General features: G+C 47.6%; 1 protein-coding gene across 1 annotated transcript in view; it reads left to right on the top strand.

Annotated features, from left to right (window-relative positions):
* LOC308160887 (ankyrin-2-like) overlaps positions 1-17,699 on the top strand; it is a gene marked incomplete at both ends in the record, with an annotated part of 89,106 nt that overhangs the window by 30,492 nt on the left and 40,915 nt on the right. Inside the window, 11 exons of the mRNA XM_080534820.1 lie at positions 266-364; positions 1,221-1,375; positions 2,210-2,421; positions 9,871-10,078; positions 10,283-10,379; positions 10,712-10,940; positions 11,444-11,569; positions 13,487-13,609; positions 13,819-13,851; positions 14,031-14,052; positions 16,338-17,455. Of these exons, the coding sequence (XP_080390946.1) occupies positions 266-364; positions 1,221-1,375; positions 2,210-2,421; positions 9,871-10,078; positions 10,283-10,379; positions 10,712-10,940; positions 11,444-11,569; positions 13,487-13,609; positions 13,819-13,851; positions 14,031-14,052; positions 16,338-17,455 (2,422 nt within the window). The remainder of the gene's footprint in view (positions 1-265; positions 365-1,220; positions 1,376-2,209; positions 2,422-9,870; positions 10,079-10,282; positions 10,380-10,711; positions 10,941-11,443; positions 11,570-13,486; positions 13,610-13,818; positions 13,852-14,030; positions 14,053-16,337; positions 17,456-17,699) is intronic.

The raw sequence follows: 17,699 nt of genomic DNA, 5'->3' as shown, positions 1-17,699 counted from the left end.
GTGTGTGTGTGTGTGTGTGAGGGAGTGAGAGTGTGTGTGTGTGTGTGTGCGCGCATGTGTGTGCGTGTGCTGTATTTACGACATTGTGTGTGTGTGTGTCTGCGTGCGTGTGTGCGTATGTATGAGTATGTGTGTGTGCGTGCGTGCATATGAGTGTGTGGGTGTGTGTGTGTGTGTATGAGTATGTGTGTGTGCGGGCGTGTGTGCATGTGAGTATGTGTGTGTTCACGCTCTCTCCCCCCTCCCTGTGCTGCGTACGGACCAGTAAGCTCCACCTCCCCACGGCTCCGCCCCCTCTGAACGAGGGCGAGAGTCTGGTCAGCAGGATCCTGCAGCTCGGTCCTCCAGGGACCAAGTTCCTCGGGTAGGAACCACGGACACAGGGGGGGACACTGACTCCGCCCCCCTCCGCAACCTCCCTGGTCCTCCCTTGCAACCATGCGTCCCTGCAACCAACCCAACAGTCCCCATGCCTGTCCGACACAGTTTTCTTTCCGACAGCGCTTTCTGTTGTTTTGTTTTCTGTTTTTTTTTATATCCGCATTCTACTTGTCTTGTGAACCAATCCCATTGCGGTATCCTGATGATTGGTCCGTTCATCCTCATTCCTCATACACGTTGTCGGGGATGTTTATGATTTTGTTCGCCCCTCTCTCTCCTCACCTCATCTTTTGATTAGTATGTGTCGTATGAAATTGGTGTATCTTCCCGCTGTTTCTATGAGTTGTATATCGATATATTCTATTCCAAGCATGAAACATCCTTGGTTAGCGCTTGTCAACAACAATTCAACATTCTGTTGAATATGTGTTGAATCTCCCCCTGACACTTGTAGAAAAAAGGGCTGCAGAAGGTTCTTCTGAAGAACCCATTTAGAAAAAGGGTGGAAAGGGTTCTTCTACATGGAACCCGGAAGAGAAACATTGATTTCTCACAGGGACGGCCGAAGGACCCCTTTTGGTTCTTTTGCTATCTCTCTGTTTTTAGTTTTTTTGTGTTCTCTTCTATTCGGTTTTTCTATTTGGTCCTCTTTTCTTGTTCTCCTTTGTCTTCTATCGTAGTGTACTTTTCATTATCTGAATGTCAATCACACCAGATCACGTCAAGCCTACCATTCATTGTCGCATAATAGTTTTTAGTCCCCCCCCGCCCCCCCCTCCGTGACCATGGAGATGGTGTGTCTCATCAGTGGTTGACCTTTGCCCCCTGACCCCTGACAGGCCTGTGATCGTGGAGATCCCCCACTTCGCGGCCCTGCGGGGGACGGAGCGGGAGCTGGTCATCTTGAGGAGCGAGACGGGGGAGAGCTGGAGGGAGCACCACTGCGAACACACGGAGGAGGAGCTCAACCAGGTCCTCAACGGCATGGACGAGGGTGAGTGATGTCATCAACATGCGTCAGGGGGGGCAGGCGGCTGTGTCGCAGGTGGTAGAGCCGCGGTTCAGACCCCGGCTGGCCACGTGTCGAGGGGTCCTTGGGCAAGACACTGTAACCCCAAATTGCTCCCAATGAGCGGGGCCGGCGCCTTGCATGGTAGCTTGCTGGCATTGGTGTGTGAATGTGTGTGTGAGTGGGTGACTGAGAGGCCGTTGTGAAGCGCTTTGGAATAACGCGCTATATAAGTGCAGTCCATTTGCGTCAGGAACCTGACAAAAAAAATCAGATTTTGAAAATAGCCTTCAGTCGACCCAATTCTCCTCCCTTTTCATGGACACTAATTCTCCACCCTTTCCCCCTTTTAAGTGTTACGTTTTTTTAATCTCTCTAAACCATTTCTCTGACCAATCTCTAAACCCTTTCTCCGACCCATCTCCGAACCATTTGTGACACCAGCTGGTGTTTTGAATAACCAGTAGCTGAGGTCATTTTTCTGAGGTCATATTCTGAAACGACAGATTGTAAGCTTTCAAATGATGTGTTATATTGAAATCAGAAAAAAGTTGAAGATGATACATGTCTCATTCGTAATTGTAAGTCGCTTTGGATAAAAGCGTCTGCTAAATGGCAAAATTAATTAATTAATCTCTCTAAACCATTCCTCTGACCCCCCTCTCTCTCTCTAAACCATTCCTCTGACCCTCTCTCTCTCTCTAAACCATTCCTCTGACCCCCATCTCTCTCTAAACCATTCCTCTGACCCTCTCTCTCTCTCTAAACCATTCCTCTGACCCTCTCTCTCTCTCTAAACCCTTTCTCTCCGTCCTCCAGAGCTGGACTCCCCCGAGGAGCTGGAGAAGAAGCGCATCTGCCGCCTCATCACCAGGGACTTCCCACAGTACTTTGCGGTGGTGTCTCGGATCAAGCAGGACAGCCACCTCATTGGTCCGGAGGGCGGGGTGTTGAGCAGCACCTTGGTACCCCAAGTGCAGGCAGTGTTCCCTGAGGGGGCGCTCACCAAGAAGATCCGCGTCGGCCTACAGGTACACCTGACTGTGATGTAGTTCTACAGGTACACCTGAGTGTGTTGTAATCCTGCAGGCATGCAGGTACACCTGAGTGTGATGTAATCCTGCAGGTACACTGGTCTGTGATGTAGGTGTGGCCAGGTACACGTGACTGTGATGTAGTTCTACAGGTACACGTGACTGTGATGTAGTTCTACAGGTACACGTGACAGTGATGTAGTTCTACAGGTACACATGACTGTGATGTAGGCTTATGTGCTCCCTGTAGCTGTGATGTAGGTATACGTGTGTTTTACCATCACAAATATGCAGTTGATAAAGAGAGTAGGTTTAGTTGTTTTTCTGCAGCATAAAAAGATATAGGCCTTTATGCTTTACCATCAGAAATTTGCACTTAATCCAAGCAGACCTGATGAATGAATGAATGAATGAATGAATGAATGAATGAATGAATGAATGAATGAATGGTCTTTATTGTCATTGATATAGTACAGGTACCAAACAACGACATTTGGGAGGGGGGGCTCCCCTGGTGCTAGGAAAAAAAAAACTAAAAACAAGAAGGGAAAAGAGCTGGTTTACATAAATAAAGGCTATGTACACTATCCACTATACTATACTATACTATACAAATAAAACACTGTGCTGTACTCTATGCTATGCTATACCTATTCTAACATTTCCTATTCTCTGAACCTTATGTACCCTAGGGTTGTCATATTGCACTTAGGGCCGGTTTCACAGATAAGGCTTAATCCTAGTTCTGGACTAAATCACACTTTCAATGTAAAATCTCCATTGAAGATCCTTTTTTAGTCTAGGATTAGCCATAAGCCTTGTTTGTGAAACCGGCCGATAGTGTTATTGCACATTCATTTAAAGTGTCGCAGTTTGCAGGTTTGAAATGTACACAGTTGTGTTTCAGTATTACACTTGATTTCAATCTAGTAGCTGTCATCAATTTGTCTAGATTGTCCAGGGCCTAGAACCTAGGTCTTTGCTGTGTTCAGGGCCTGAATGGCCCTGGGGTAGAAGCTGAGCTTCAGTCTGTTTGTCCTTGCGAACATGGTCCTGAACCGCCTGTTCGAGGGCAGCCGAGCAAAGTGTTCGTACCCAGGGTGGGATGGGTCTCTGGAGATCTTGGAGGCCTTCCTGAGGCAGCGTGTGTTGTACAGCTCTTCCAGAGAGGGGAGGGGGGCGCCGGTGATCTTCTGGGCCGATCTCACGACTCTCTGTAGCGCATTCCTCTCTGCGGCTGTGCAGCTGGAGAACCAGATGCAGATGCAGTAGGTGAGGATGCTCTCCACTGCGCAGCGGTAGAAGGTCACCAGCATCTCCTGTCCGATGTGGTCTTTCCTGAGGACTCTCAGGAAGTAGAGCCGCTGTTGTGCCTTCTTGATGATGGCTGCTGTGTTGATCTTCCGGGAGGCGAATTTGCGAAACCTAGGATGGTATGGGGAAGGCAGGGCAATACCGCTACCTGATTGGTTGGCGAAAAACATGTTTATTTGATTGATTGATTGAAAACCTTTATTGTCCCCAATGGGGAAATTTTGTTGTCAAACAGCTCAGTTAGGGCAGAAAACATTCAGTACAGAAAACAGAAAAACATTCAATAAAAAACATAAAACAGTGCAGGCTCAATAAGTAAAAAGTTCCAAAAGTTCCATCTCCAGGTCTCCCCCACCCTGCAGGGCCTGGTTGTAGAGTCGGAGTGCAGCTGGAATAAAGGACTGTCCAAATCTTTTTGTACTTTGACGGGGGAGAACAAATCTGTGGCTGAACTTGCTCCTCATCCCTGCCAGCTCGCAGTACATCGGGTGGGAGGGATTGGCCAGCATGGCCGCCAGTTTTTTCCCCATCCTCTGTTCTGCCACCACCTCTAGGCTGTCCAGCCCGGTCCCCACCACAGAGCTGGCCTTCTTCACCAGTTTGTTTAGCTTCGCAGCATCCCTGGCACAGATGTTTCCACCCCAGCAGGCCACGGCGAAGAACAGAACGCTGGCAACCACCGACTGGTAAAACATTTGCAGCAGCTTGTTGCAGACACCGAAAGACCTCAGCCTTCTCAGGAAAAACAGTCTGCTCTGCCCTTTCCTGAGAAGAGCCTCGGTGTTGTCAGTCCAGTCCAGTTTGTTATTAATTTGTACTCCCAGGTACCTGTAGGAGTCCACCCTCTCGACTTCCACCCCCTTGATGGTGATGGGGGCTGGGGTCCTTCTCTTCCTCCTAAAATCCACCACCAACTCCTTTGTTTTGCTGGTGTTAAGCAAAAGGTAGTTGGTGTCGCACCACTGCACGAAGCTCTCCACCAGGGCCCTGTACTCCTCATCCCTGTCGTCTGTGATGTAACCGACGATAGAGGAGTCATCCGAAAACTTCTGCAGGTGGCACTGGTCGGAGCTAAACTGGAAGTCGGAGGTATAGAGGGTGAAGAGAAAGGGTGACAGAACAGTTCCCTGGGGGGCACCGGTGTTGCACACCACCACCTCAGACTGACAGCCCTGCAGTCTCACATACTGACGCCTGTCTGTGAGGTAGTTGTGGATCCAAGCCGTCAGGGAGTCCTCCACACACATCACTGCTAGTTTGTCAGCCAGCAGTGATGGCTTGATAGTGTTAAATGCACTGGAGAAGTCGAAGAACATGGTCCTCACCATGCTCTGTGGCCTCTCCAGGTGTGTGTAGGCCCTGTGCAGCATGTAAATGATGGCGTCCTCCACCCCCATGCTCTCCTGGTATGCAAACTGCCGGGGGTCCAGGAAGTCCTTCACCTGGGGCTTAAGGTGTTGCAGCACTAGCCTCTCCAGGATCTTCATGACCTGTGGTGTCAGGGCGACAGGTCTGTAGTCGTTTGGGGTGCTGGGCCGTCCCTTCTTTGGCACTGGGACGATGCAAGAGGTCTTCCAGAGCTGTGGCACCCTCCTCAGTCTTAGAGATAGACTGAAGAGATGTTGGAATGTGTCCGCCAGCTCTCCAGCACACACCTTCAGAACCCTGGGGTTGATGTTGTCTGGACCTCTGGACTTGTTCACATTCACCCTGGAAAGCTGCCTTCTCACCTGCTCAGATGTTATAAAGCTGTGAGTACCGGTGTCTCCAGGTGTGAAGCATGCTCCCTGGCTCCTGGTGTTGGTAAGGGGAGGCAGTTGCTGTTGGGGTGCTGCTGGGGTGTCAGGGGGAGTGGGGGCTACTGTTGCCAGGGGTGCGGTACATTGGAGAGGGGAGGAGAGGGTCGGGGGCTGTGGGGGGTGACAGGGGGATGGGGGGGGTGACAGGGTCGGGGGCTGGGTCGGGGGCTGGGTCGGGGGCTGGGTCGGGGGCTGGGTCGGGGGCTGGGTCGGGGGCTGTGACAGGGTCGGGGGCTGGGTCGGGGGCTGGGTCGGGGGCTGGGTCGGGGGCTGGGTCAGGGGCTGTGACAGGGTCGGGGGCTGTGACAGGGTCGGGGGCTGGGTCGGGGGCTGTGACAGGGTCGGGGGCTGGGTCGGGGGCTGTGACAGGGTCGGGGGCTGTGACAGGGTCGGGGGCTGTGGGGGGTGGCAGGGGGATGGTTGGTCAAACCTGTTAAAGAAGCAGTTCAGGTCATCTGCCTGCTCTCGGGTCCCCTCCACCACAGGATGTGGCTGCTTGTGGCCCGTGATCTTCTTGAAGCCCTTCCACACCTCCTTGGAGCTGTGGGCCTCTAGCCCGCCCTCCAATTTCCTCCTGTATTCCTCTTTGGCTGCTCTCAGCTCCTTCTTCACCTCCTTCTGAGTGGCCCTGGCTCCCTCAGTGTCCCCTGCCTTAAACAGCCTCCTCTTCCTTTTCAGAAGGTTCTTGATGTTCCCATTTATCCACGGCTTGTTGTTAGGAAAGCACCGTACCTTTTTAATGGGGACGATGCTCTCCTCGCAGAACTTGATATAGTCTGTGACACAGTCTAGCAGACCATCTATGTCCTCCCCGTGGACTCTCTGGAACATCCCCCAGTCGGTTGTTTCAAAACACGCCCTCAGCTCCTCCTCCACGTCTTCTGACCATTGCTGGACAGTCCTGGTGGTGATAGGCAGCCTTTTTATGATAGGGGTGTATGTTGGTTCCATCCAGACCATATTGTGATCGGATGCCCCTAGTGGCGGGAGGGCAGTGGATGTGTAGGCTCCCTTCACATTGGCATATAGTTTGTCTAGTATTTTGTTCTCCCTTGTTTTACATGTGACATACTGGGTAAAATCCGTCAATGTCTTTTCCATATTTACATGGTTGAAGTCCCCATTCACAATGATAAATGCGTTTGGGTGAGCGGTCTGTATCCCCGCGATACAGGAATGGATGACGTCATTTGCGCGCGCCGGGTTCGCGCTTGGTGGAATGTAACTAGTCACAGCCACAACATGTGAAAACTCTCTCGGACAGAGATCTGGCCTCAAACCTAGCGCCAACAGTTCTATGTCTGGAGTGCAGACTTGCTCTTTGATAGTGATATGACCTGGCTTGCACCATTTGGAATTAACAAACACAGCGATCCCGCCTCCTTTTATCTTACCGCTGTTTCTCGTTCTGTCCGCGCGGACCATTGTGAAACCATCTTGTTCCATCGCCCCGTCTGGTATACCAGGATTCAGCCAGGATTCCGTCAGGAATAGCAGGCTGCATTTCCCATATTCCCCCTGTCCCTTCATCAGAGCAGAGAGCTCATCAGCCTTGTTGACCAGCGACCTTACGTTCCCCATAAGAACAGACGGCAGGCAGGTCCTATTTGCTTGTCTGTCTCTCCTCGCCCTCACGTACGCGCCAGCCCTAGTTCCCCGTCTGCGTGTCCTTATTTCGCTGGGCACTCCTGTAGGGGGGGCGGCGGCGGCTCGACTCCTAAAGGCAATGAGCTCCTGGGCTACTGGGCAACACAGTGTAAATACAGAGTTCAAGTTTAAACAACTCCTAAAGTTCTCTGTTATGTGCGCCTGTCGGGGCTTCTCTCAGGATTATTCCATTTTGAATTGCACTTGCATTAATTAGTTAGGCCACATTTAGGGTTAGGGTTAAGGTTAGGGTTAGGGTTAGGGTTAAGGTTAGGGTTAGGGTTAAGGTTAGGGTTAGGGTTAGGGTTAAGGTTAGGGTTAGGGTTAGGGTTAGGGTTAAGGTTAGGGTTAGGGTTAAGGTTAAGGTTAGGGTTAGGGTTAGGGTTAAGGTTAAGGTTAAGGTTAGGGTTAGGGTTAGACTGTCCCTGTAATCTCTATGTGTGATGTGTGAGACCAGGCTGTTTATTCTGATAATAACCAGCTTGTTAACATTCAATTTGTCACATTGTATACCCACAAATACATTTCAGAACTTTAGGAGTTGTTTAAACTTGAACTCTGTATTTACACTGTGTTGCCCAGTCAATAAACATGTTTTTCGCCAACCAATCAGGTAGCGGTATTGCCCTGCCTTCCCCATACCATCCTAGGTTTCGCAAATTCGCTTCCAGGACAGGTCATCCTGTATGTGCACCTGCAGGAATCGGAGGGTTGAGACTCTCTCCACGCTCCCTCTATCGACGAGCAGGGGCTGGACCTCAGATTTTTTCCTCCTGAAGTCCACGATGATTTCCTGGGTCTTTGACTGGTTCAGCAGCAGGTTGTTAACTTTTTTTTTTTTTTTTTATACTTTATTGCAGGACTTTACATTACATTTCAGTTCATTTCACACACTTTACAAGTTCTTCACTTGTTTAAGTTCATCCTGCATCATTTTTGTTTGTTTTTTTATTTTTTATAGAGAGAACAAGAAATAAAGAAAATAAAGAATAGAGACTAGAGAGAAAATATAAAAGAAGAAAGAAAAAAAAAAAAAAAAAAAGAGAGAAATTATAGGGATAGAAATAGAAAAGTAAGAGACAAAGGGAGGGGGGGTGGGAGGGGTGGGATCGGGGAGGGTTGGGGGGGGGGCTTCCTTCCTACTCATTCATTCGGTCCATTTACTCCAGTTCATAGTGAATTGTTCTTCACGTCCTCCCACTTTGCAAGTAATTCTTTCCATCTCTTTTATGTCTTCAACAGTTTTTTTCCAATTATTAACGGATGGTGGGTTTAAGTCCAACCATTTACGTGTGATTTGCTTTAAAGCCGCGATACGTAGTATGGTGTACAAATATTTATCTCCCTCTCTGTATATATCTAATGGAATAAGACCGAGTATAATATTGACTGGATGTATAGGATTTTGTAAGGTAAATGTATTTTTTATTTTTACTTGAACTGCCTCCCAAAACCTTTTCAATTTAGGGCATGTATAGAAAATGTGTGTGTGATTGGCTTCTCGTTCCGTACATTTCCTCCAGCATTCTGCATTGCCTGTTGGCCTATATTTTGACAACATTTTCGGTGTTAGGAAGATCTTCATATTTATTTTCCAAGCAAATTCTTTCCAGAATTTTGATTGTGTTGTCTTAAATATTCTTTTGCATGCTTCTTTCCACTCGTCATCCGTAATTGTTATTGCTAATTCGTTTTCCCATTTTTCTTTAGTGTTATCTTCTTGTATCTTGATTTCTTGCATGATTTTGTAAATTTTTGAGATTTTTGTCTTTTCACAGTTTCTATTTTTGATCAGATATTCCATTAGTATATGTGATCTTTGTTCCTGTCTCCTCTGCTGTGTTATAAGGTAGCTTCTAATTTGTAAGTACTTAAAAAAATGGCTATTACTTATATTAAATTGATTAACTAAGGTTTCAAATGAGTCTATCATGTCATTTGTAAACATCTGTGAGTACACCTGTAGTCCCTTCCTAGCCCATTCTTCTAATATTTTGTCTGTTTTATTAGGTAAAAAGTCTGGGTCACTGGCTATCTCTCTCAAATAAATACATTTGTCATCACATTTATACATTTTACGAATAGTTTTCCAATTTTTGAGGGTATTTTCTATGCATCTGTTATTTCCACTATGTTTTTGAATATCCTTTAGACTCAGAAAAGGTAGTGTTCCTATTGATATTGCTTGTTTTTCTATGTCTTTCCATTTGGTTTGAACCGAGTTATTCATCCATTTCAGGTTGTTAACCTTGCACAGCTTGCTCAGCTGCTCTACCTCATCCCTGTACGCCGCCTCGTCCCCCCCCGAGATACAGCCCACCACGGTGGTGTCGTCTGCAAACTTTACGATGGAGTTGCTGGGGTGGACGGGGGTGAAGTCGTAGGTGTAGAGGTTGTAGAGGATGGGGCTTAGCACCCATGGGGTGCATGGGGGACCCAGTGCTGAGTCTGAGGGCTGTGGAGGTGTGGGAGCCCACCCGCACCCTCTGGGGGCGGTCAGACAGGAAGTCCTTGATGATGGTGATATAAGTAATATGCTTATTATGCGTATTAGGCATAGGTCGGCATTCTTATGAAAAGGAGTTGTTAGTAGGTCCATGAGTATGTCCTGAGTGTATTGAGCTTTCGATAAGGTGACGTCTGTGTGCAAATGAACTTCCTCATTCCGTCTTCCACTTCCTCCCAGGCCCAGCCAATCGGTATAGACCTGGTGAGGAAGATCCTGGGTAACAAGGCCACATTCAGCCCCATCGTCACCTTGGAGCCCAGGAGAAGGAAGTTCCATAAGCCAATCACCATGACGATACCTGTCCCCACGAGCTCCACCAATGACGGGACGACCCACGTCTTCGGCGGAGACACGCCCACCTTGCGCTTGTTGTGCAGCATCACGGGTGAGAAGAAATGCATCCTTCCTTCCTTCCTTCCCTCCCTCCCTCCCTCCCTCCCACGTGTGTTTGATGCCATTCCTCATTCCACTCCATGAATTACAATGAGCCCATATCCTCAGATTTCTACCTCACCCAGCCTCCCCTGATCTAGTCTTTTCTGATCACCTGACTTTGACGGACAGATTTACTAGCATCTGTTGTTGGTAGGTGGGACCACGCCCGCCCAATGGGAGGACATCACCGGGTCCACGCCCCTCACCTTCGTCAACCAATGTGTGTCCTTCACCACGAACGTGTCAGCAAGGTAGTGTGTCTCTTCAACTCAAACTGATATAGCAGAAGACTCTTCACTGATTTATTGATTGATCCATTTGTTTTGATCCTCAGTTGGCCCCTGTGGGTTCTGACGTAAAGACATATTGATGGATTCATCATTGATCCTTTTTGATCCTCCATTTTAGGTATTTGCTGATAGACTATCCGATTGATTTGATTGATTGATTGATTGATTAGTCACCTTGAGCCTGTTTGTCACCCCCTCTGTAGGAACTTCCAGATTGACCGACCGACCGACTGACTGACTGACCGTTCGATGGACCGTTGACTGATTTGCCTATCTGTATCCACCCCGTGTAGGTTCTGGCTGATAGACTGCAGGCAGATCCAGGAGTCTGTGAGCTTCTCCACTCAGGTGTACAGGGAGATCATCTGCGTCCCTTACATGGCCAAGTTCGTCATCTTCGCCAAGACGCTGGACCCCATCGAGGCGCGCCTGCGCTGCTTCTGCATGACGGACGACAAGATGGACAAGACCCTGGAGCAGCAGGAGAACTTCACAGAGGTGGCCCGCAGCCGAGACGTCGAGGTGAGGAAGGGGGGAGGAGAGAGGTGAGGCGGGGAGAGGGGAGGGAAAGAGATGTGAGGAGGAAAGAGGGGGGAGGTGAGGAGGGGGGAGAGGTGAGGAAGAGAGGGGGGAGGTGAGGAGGGGGGATAGGTGAGGAGGAGAGAGGTGAGGGGGAGGGGAGGAGAGAGGTGAGGCGGGGAGAATGTCAAAATTTAGTTTTTTACATAATCTGATCCATTAGGTGTTTATTAGAGCCTGTGTGGTGTTATTTTAAAAATGTTTACATTTTTTAGTCAGTAATTCATAAAATACAAAGGTTCCATCTCACAAAACATAATGGAATGGAAAAACTTTGACGCTCAATATCTCTGAACTGCCCTAAACGGAGATAGAACCTTATAATTCTAAGCTCACGAGTTGTTGGTTGAAATGTTTTCCAGTTCTGCAACATGTTTCATGTTCAAAACCTTTCTGCAACAGTTGTTGGTCTCTGAACGCTGCTCTGGCGTGCCTCCTCCACACAGGTGCTGGAGGGGAAGCCCATCTTCGCAGACTGCTTCGGGAACCTGGTGCCTCTCACCAAGAGCGGACAGCACCACATGTTCAGCTTCTTCGCCTTCAAGGAGAACCGGCTCGCCCTCTTCATCAAGGTAACACTTCTATGGGGCGCTTAGGTGGCGTAGCGGGTTAAGCGCTGACCATGTAACCGCAGGGTCCCCGGTTCGAATCCGGCCGGGCACATACCCTGCATGTCGTCCCTCCTCTCTCTCTCACCCATCCTTCCTGTCTAAATCTTCACTGTATCTGTCAAATAAAATGACAAATATGAGTGTGACTGCCCCACTCAGAAAAAAAGGTAACACTTCTAGTAATAGGACAAACAGGACAAAAACATCACGCCACTTGAACAGTTTCTTCCCCAAAGCCATTTAAGCGCTTCTCAATAACCCCTGATCATTGCACCTTGCACTTTACATGTTCTTGCACTTAGTTGTACAGTATATTATTTATTCATAATATTCACTCATATTGGTTTGTTGTATTGTCGTCTTGCTGTTGTATGTACTGTAGCTTGTTTAGCATGGTAGAATACCAAATCATGTTCCTAGTGCACTGCACATGGCGAATAAAGTAGAATTTAATTGAATTCAATTTAATTTAATTGAATAATAATAATAATAATAATAATAATAATAATAATATCTTGGTTTTATATAGCGCCTTTCACAAACCCAAGGACACTTTACAGATTTTACAGACAGAACAAAAAAAAAGCACAGTGACAAAACTAAACTAGGGGCCAAAGGCCTTGGTGAACAGATGAGTTTTGAGGGCTGATTTGAAGGTGTCCAGGGTAGGGGGGCGTTGTGGATCACTGTGGGGAGAGAGTTCCAAAGGGTGGGAGCTGCCACACTGAAGGCTCTGTCCCCCAAGGTCCGGAGGTTGGCAGGAAGGAAAGGAAGTACTCAACCTTTAGGCTTGTCCTCATGAGTGAAGTACTCAACCTTTAGGCTTGTTCTCATGAGTGAAGTTGTAAGAGTCTCTAGGCACAGAGGGAGGTCGACACAGAGGAACAGTTGCAGAATAGGTTTTTATTGACTACAGCACGGCTCAGCAACGTCACTGACGTTCTGAGCCTGTTGTTCAAACTAATAAAGAATAGATAAGTCACGCCCGCTGCGTCCCCGTTCGGGGTCTCGCTCCCGCTGCTTCTCCCTTTCGGGACCCGCTCCCGCTGCTCTCCCTTTCGGGACCCGCTCCCGTTGCTCGCCCCCTCTCGGGACTCGTTCGCTCCCGGAAGAGCCCTCGCTCTCGCCCCGCTGCTCTCCCTTTCGGGACCCGCTCCGTCTGCCCGGCTCCCCGCACCTCACCCCCTTTCGGGATCTCGTGCGTCCTCGCCGCGGCTCGCTCTCTCTCTCTCTCCCACACTGCGTCTCCGTGCGGCAGGTACTTCCTGCCCTTCTCATCTCCCGAGGGAACAGACACACACAGGTTAAATAGACCAGTGGGACAACGAGTCTGATCACTGACACCTGTCCGTAATCAGCCCATTATTCCCCCTCCAACGGCAGTCTGGCTCCCTCTGCAGGCCAGAACGCGCCATGCTCCCCACAGAAGTACTCAACCTTTTAGGCTTGTTCTCATGAGGGAAGTACTCAACCTTTTAGGCTTGTTCTGTTCTGTTTTTCCATTTTAAGTCCACTACTCATTTTGTTCATGAAATCCTGCAATTTTGCACACTTGTTCCTTCATTAACCTTTGTTTTACTAACCTGCTTTGGAAAGGAGCTATATAAATAAATACTATTATTAATAATAATATTAATCACAACACATTCCAGTTACTTGTTTGACTATTGTTGTAATTCAGCAGACAGAGACAGTGTTTTACACTAACAAACATTGACACTGATTTATATTGTTTAGTATTGTTCTTATTGTGATGCACTTTGCGACATTTGTCTGTAAAAAGGGCTATACAAATGCATTTCTCTATGTAAAAAGTGCTATAAAAATAAATGTGATTGATTGATTGATTGATTGATTGATTGATTGATTGATTGTCAGATCCGGGACAGTGCCCAGGAGCCCTGCGGTCGACTGTCCTTCACCAAGGAGCCCCGCACCTACCGCAGTCTTACCCACAATGCCATCTGCAACCTGAACATCACGCTGCCCGCATACTCAAAGGTAAGCCTGGCACACCTTGACATCATACCAACCGCTGTAGAAAACCGCTGTAGGTCAGGACATAAAGCTGTGACACACTTGACTTGACTGAACAGTTTTTTTCTCTTTAAATTGTCCCCCTCAATGCCTTTTTTCTCTCTAAAATGTCGACTGAATGTATTTTTCTCTCTCTGAAATGTATATCGAATGTCTTTTCTCTGTCTCTTCAGGAGTCAGATTCAGACCAAGATGCAGATGATGAGGTAATCACATTTTCTTTCATTTTCCAATGTGTGTGCTGTGTAATGTTTGCTTGTTAAAAATAAATATAACGGTAATATACAGTGTGTGTGATAGTAGGCATACCAGGCAGTAGTCTGACATATCAATGATGCAAATGCCTTTCAAGTTTAATGTTGTTTTTAAACCTCCTTGCTTACAGAGCGACAAGAGTGACAAGAAATGTAAGCTTTGTTTTTAATATAATAGTCATGTTTGTTCGTTGTGAATTGTATCATAACAGTGTCAAATTCTGTCTGCACGTTAAGTGTAAATATTATGAATCATGACGTTGCACTCTGGGTAGTGTAGTTTTTAATGCAAGCTAATGAACTGCATTGCTTAGAATACAGTAGTCGTAGTCTTGATTAACCCTGCTGTGTAATACTAACGTCTTGTACAGTTACCTCTCGGTCCCTGGTCGCTATGCTATGGCTGATTCGCATCACATCCTCTCCTCCAAAACCCATTCAGTTTCTCCCTCCTTCAACCAGTCTGGTTTTACTCCCACATATTAGTTTTTTTTACCGACAATGACCTTTGACCTTTGTGTTGGTTATACAAACCGTCAAATCCACAAAAGCGGTCAAATAGAATACTTGGGGGAAATAACAAATAAAAAAGGGAAACATATTTGGATAAAGAAATCGAAACAGATATTTAAATGCACTGTGCTTTGAGAGTAATTCTAGATTTGTTTGACTGGAACGAACTCACGGAGACCATTGACCTCTGGGGTTTCCTCACAGATCACTCCCTTAAACCCATCCTCACAGCTGCATGCCGACACTCTTCCTTTGCTCTGCATGGAAATAACTTGACTCACACAAACACTGCTGTTTCTTTGTTAGTCTGTCTGTCTGTGTGTTTTTGTGTGTAGTGTGTGTGTGTCTCAATCAATCTTTGATTGATTTAGATTACCTGAATTCATTTCACTCACTCAGTCAGTATGATTTCATTCACACAGTCATGTTCATTTCGACACATTCTTCCTTTACGTTATCAGTACATTAGCATGTGTGCCGTATTGGTTAACACTTCATGTTCAGTTGCCTAGTAACAGTGCAACAACCTTAGTAACAACAGTGTATAACAATGTTGTGTCTTTGTAATTGGATTGTAATGGAGGTTTTTTTTACACAAGTGAAATAGGAGAGTTTCTGCAGCACCAATACCTTCATTAGGGGAGGCTGGCGGAGGTAGAAATCGGAGGATGGGCTTGTTGTAATGCATGGAATGGAATAGGGAATGCTATTGTGGGGAACATGACGCGTTCCGACCGGCAGGGGGAGCTATAGGACAGTTGGTGAAGGGAGGAGGGTCCAATTGGCCCCTCCTCCCTTCACCAACTGTCCTATAGCTCCCCCTGCCGGTCGGAACGCGTCATGTTCCCCACAGCTATCAAACACAGTTTTTGGTACCATTTCTCTTCCACCAGCCTCCATTTCTGCTTCCATCAGCCTCCATTGTCCTCCATGCCTATGCAATTACAAAGCAATTAGTTAATTACTGTAACTACATGTTATTACAATGTTACTACGCAGGTACAATGTTACTACACACAAGAACAACTTAGTTTAAAGTTTTACTTTGTTTATGACTGATTGTCTCTGACACTATGTCTTCTGATATAAGCTATTCTCTGTAAGCTTAAGACACTAGATACATCTACCTTAACAACAGAAGCAGCTGTGACATCCCTAATTTATCTATTTACATTTAGATATCTATTATTTTAGACTTTTTATACTGACAGTTAGCTTTCATGGGCTTTTATGGCGTTGGAAATACTTTATTCTTTTTTCCAATATTCTTTTGTCAGTAGACATGAGCCCTTCATGTCCACAACAATCTTGAGATGCCTAGTTGTCTGAATCCAGTCTATTGTGTTTTCCTCTCCCCCTTTCCCTGTCCATCTGTACGATACTCCGGTCTCTCTGTTTCCTCAGCTGTTTTTGTAGACTTCTATCCTGTGTCATATGTATGAATGTGTAGTCACTAACATATTAATGTATACACAACAGGGGAGGGTGGTGGAGGTAGAAATCGGAGTAGGGGCGCATTGTAATGCATTGAATGGAATAAGGAATGTTATCAAACACAAGTCTTTGATACCATTCCTCATTTCGCTCCATGCATTACAATGAGCCGTCCTCCGACTTCTACCTCCAGCGTCCTCATCTGATACACAAGTTATTTCCTGCCCATATCTTTCCCCCTTTCTCTTCTGTTCGCTTCGCTTCTGCTGTTGCTGCCCCCTCCCTTCCTATGTCCTCTGGATCTCTGAGTCAGATATTCTTCGTCTCACGACTCCTCTTTTCTGTCAACCTGCTTTCCTACACTGTGAACCGAAGATATATTGTGATATTTCTGCCCTGACCAAAGTTTTCCCGATGTCTCTCTTCCCCCACTTCATTTCCCCCCTGTGTTCTTTACCCTCTTTGGTTGTCTTGTTTTTGAAAAACGGAAGATGACGAAACGGAGTCGACAGAGACATTCACCCACCAGGTTCATGACCCGGCTACCCTGGCAAGCCCGGACCTCCTTTCAGAGGTCACAGACATGAAGCAGGACCTCATCAAAATGTCTGTCATCTTGACAACAGAGCCAACGGAACTCTCAGCCTCTCAGGATGGAGGTGGAAGGGGTAGAAGGATGGAGGAGGAGGCCGGAGAACCGTATGAAATAATGAGACGTGTCAAGGAGGACCTGGAGAAGGTTGGAGGTATCCTACAGGGAGGAACGGTCACGGATAACAGAGAGGAAATACTTAGAGGATCCAAAATGGAAGAGTGGGTTCTGCTCTCTGAGACTGAAGTGGTCGAAGCCAAAGCAAGGATGTCCTCTTCTGTACAAGAACCGCAATTAAACGAGGTCAGAGTCTCACAGAAGACCTCTTCCGCACCGACCGTAGAAGTTGGTGACATGTCAGGGATGGTGTCCCACCTCAGCAGTGACATGGACCACTACCTAGAGGACAGGCCCGTGGTGCCCACCGCCCCACGAGAGGAGAGCGTCGTCCAGGAGAGATTCGAACAGGTCGTTCTCACCCGGGATGGCAAACGCCGTCCTCCAGATATCAAAAAGCCCATTCGAAAGAAACTGAGGGACAGGGAACGTTCCGGATGCAGCAGCTCCGAGGGGGAGCTTGAGAGGGTGAGCTCGCAGGAGTCCCTGGATGGGGATGTGCTTCTTGGGGATTCTGGGCTAGGGGTGACCCCAGCCATGGAACCACCAGCATCCCCTCGTGTGGTAGAGACCCCTATCGGGTCCATAAAGGACAGGGTCAAGGCTTTGCAGAAGAAGGTTGAAGAGCAGGAGGGGGAGGAGGAGGGTTGGAAGCGAAAACCTGCACAGGCAGCAATCCCCCAGACTAAGTCCTACATCAGTGTCAACGAATCAGGAGAACCGAATCAGGAAATGCCAGACCTCCCCAAAGTTCCAATATCTCCGAAATCTCCCCGGTCTCAGACGGAGAGACTGGAGGAGACGATGTCCGTCCGTGAGCTGATGAAGGCGTTCCAGACAGGGCAGGACCCATCCAAGAACAAAGCAGGGCTTTTTGAACACAGAGCCGTGGCCACATCTGTAAGCTCAACACTGGTCTCTGATCAGACACACACAGCTGAAACCAGTCCTACTGATCAGCAATCTCAGTATCAAACTTCCACGATTCTCTGCTCACAGAGTGAGGTCATAACACTCGAGGGGTCAGAGGAACCAGCCGTAAGCTTAGTCAGGGAGCACACTCAAGTATCAGAGATAAGAACAGTTAGGGTTCAATTTTCAACTGTCAGCTCGGATGAATCCCAACTGGAAGTAGCAGGAATCA

Source organism: Nansenia antarctica (assembly GCF_963989245.1).
Source record: "Nansenia antarctica genome assembly, chromosome: 6".
Lineage (NCBI taxonomy): Eukaryota > Metazoa > Chordata > Actinopteri > Argentiniformes > Microstomatidae > Nansenia > Nansenia antarctica.
The sequence above is the reverse complement of the archived record's forward strand: the minus strand, read 5'-3'. Positions and strand labels throughout refer to the sequence as shown.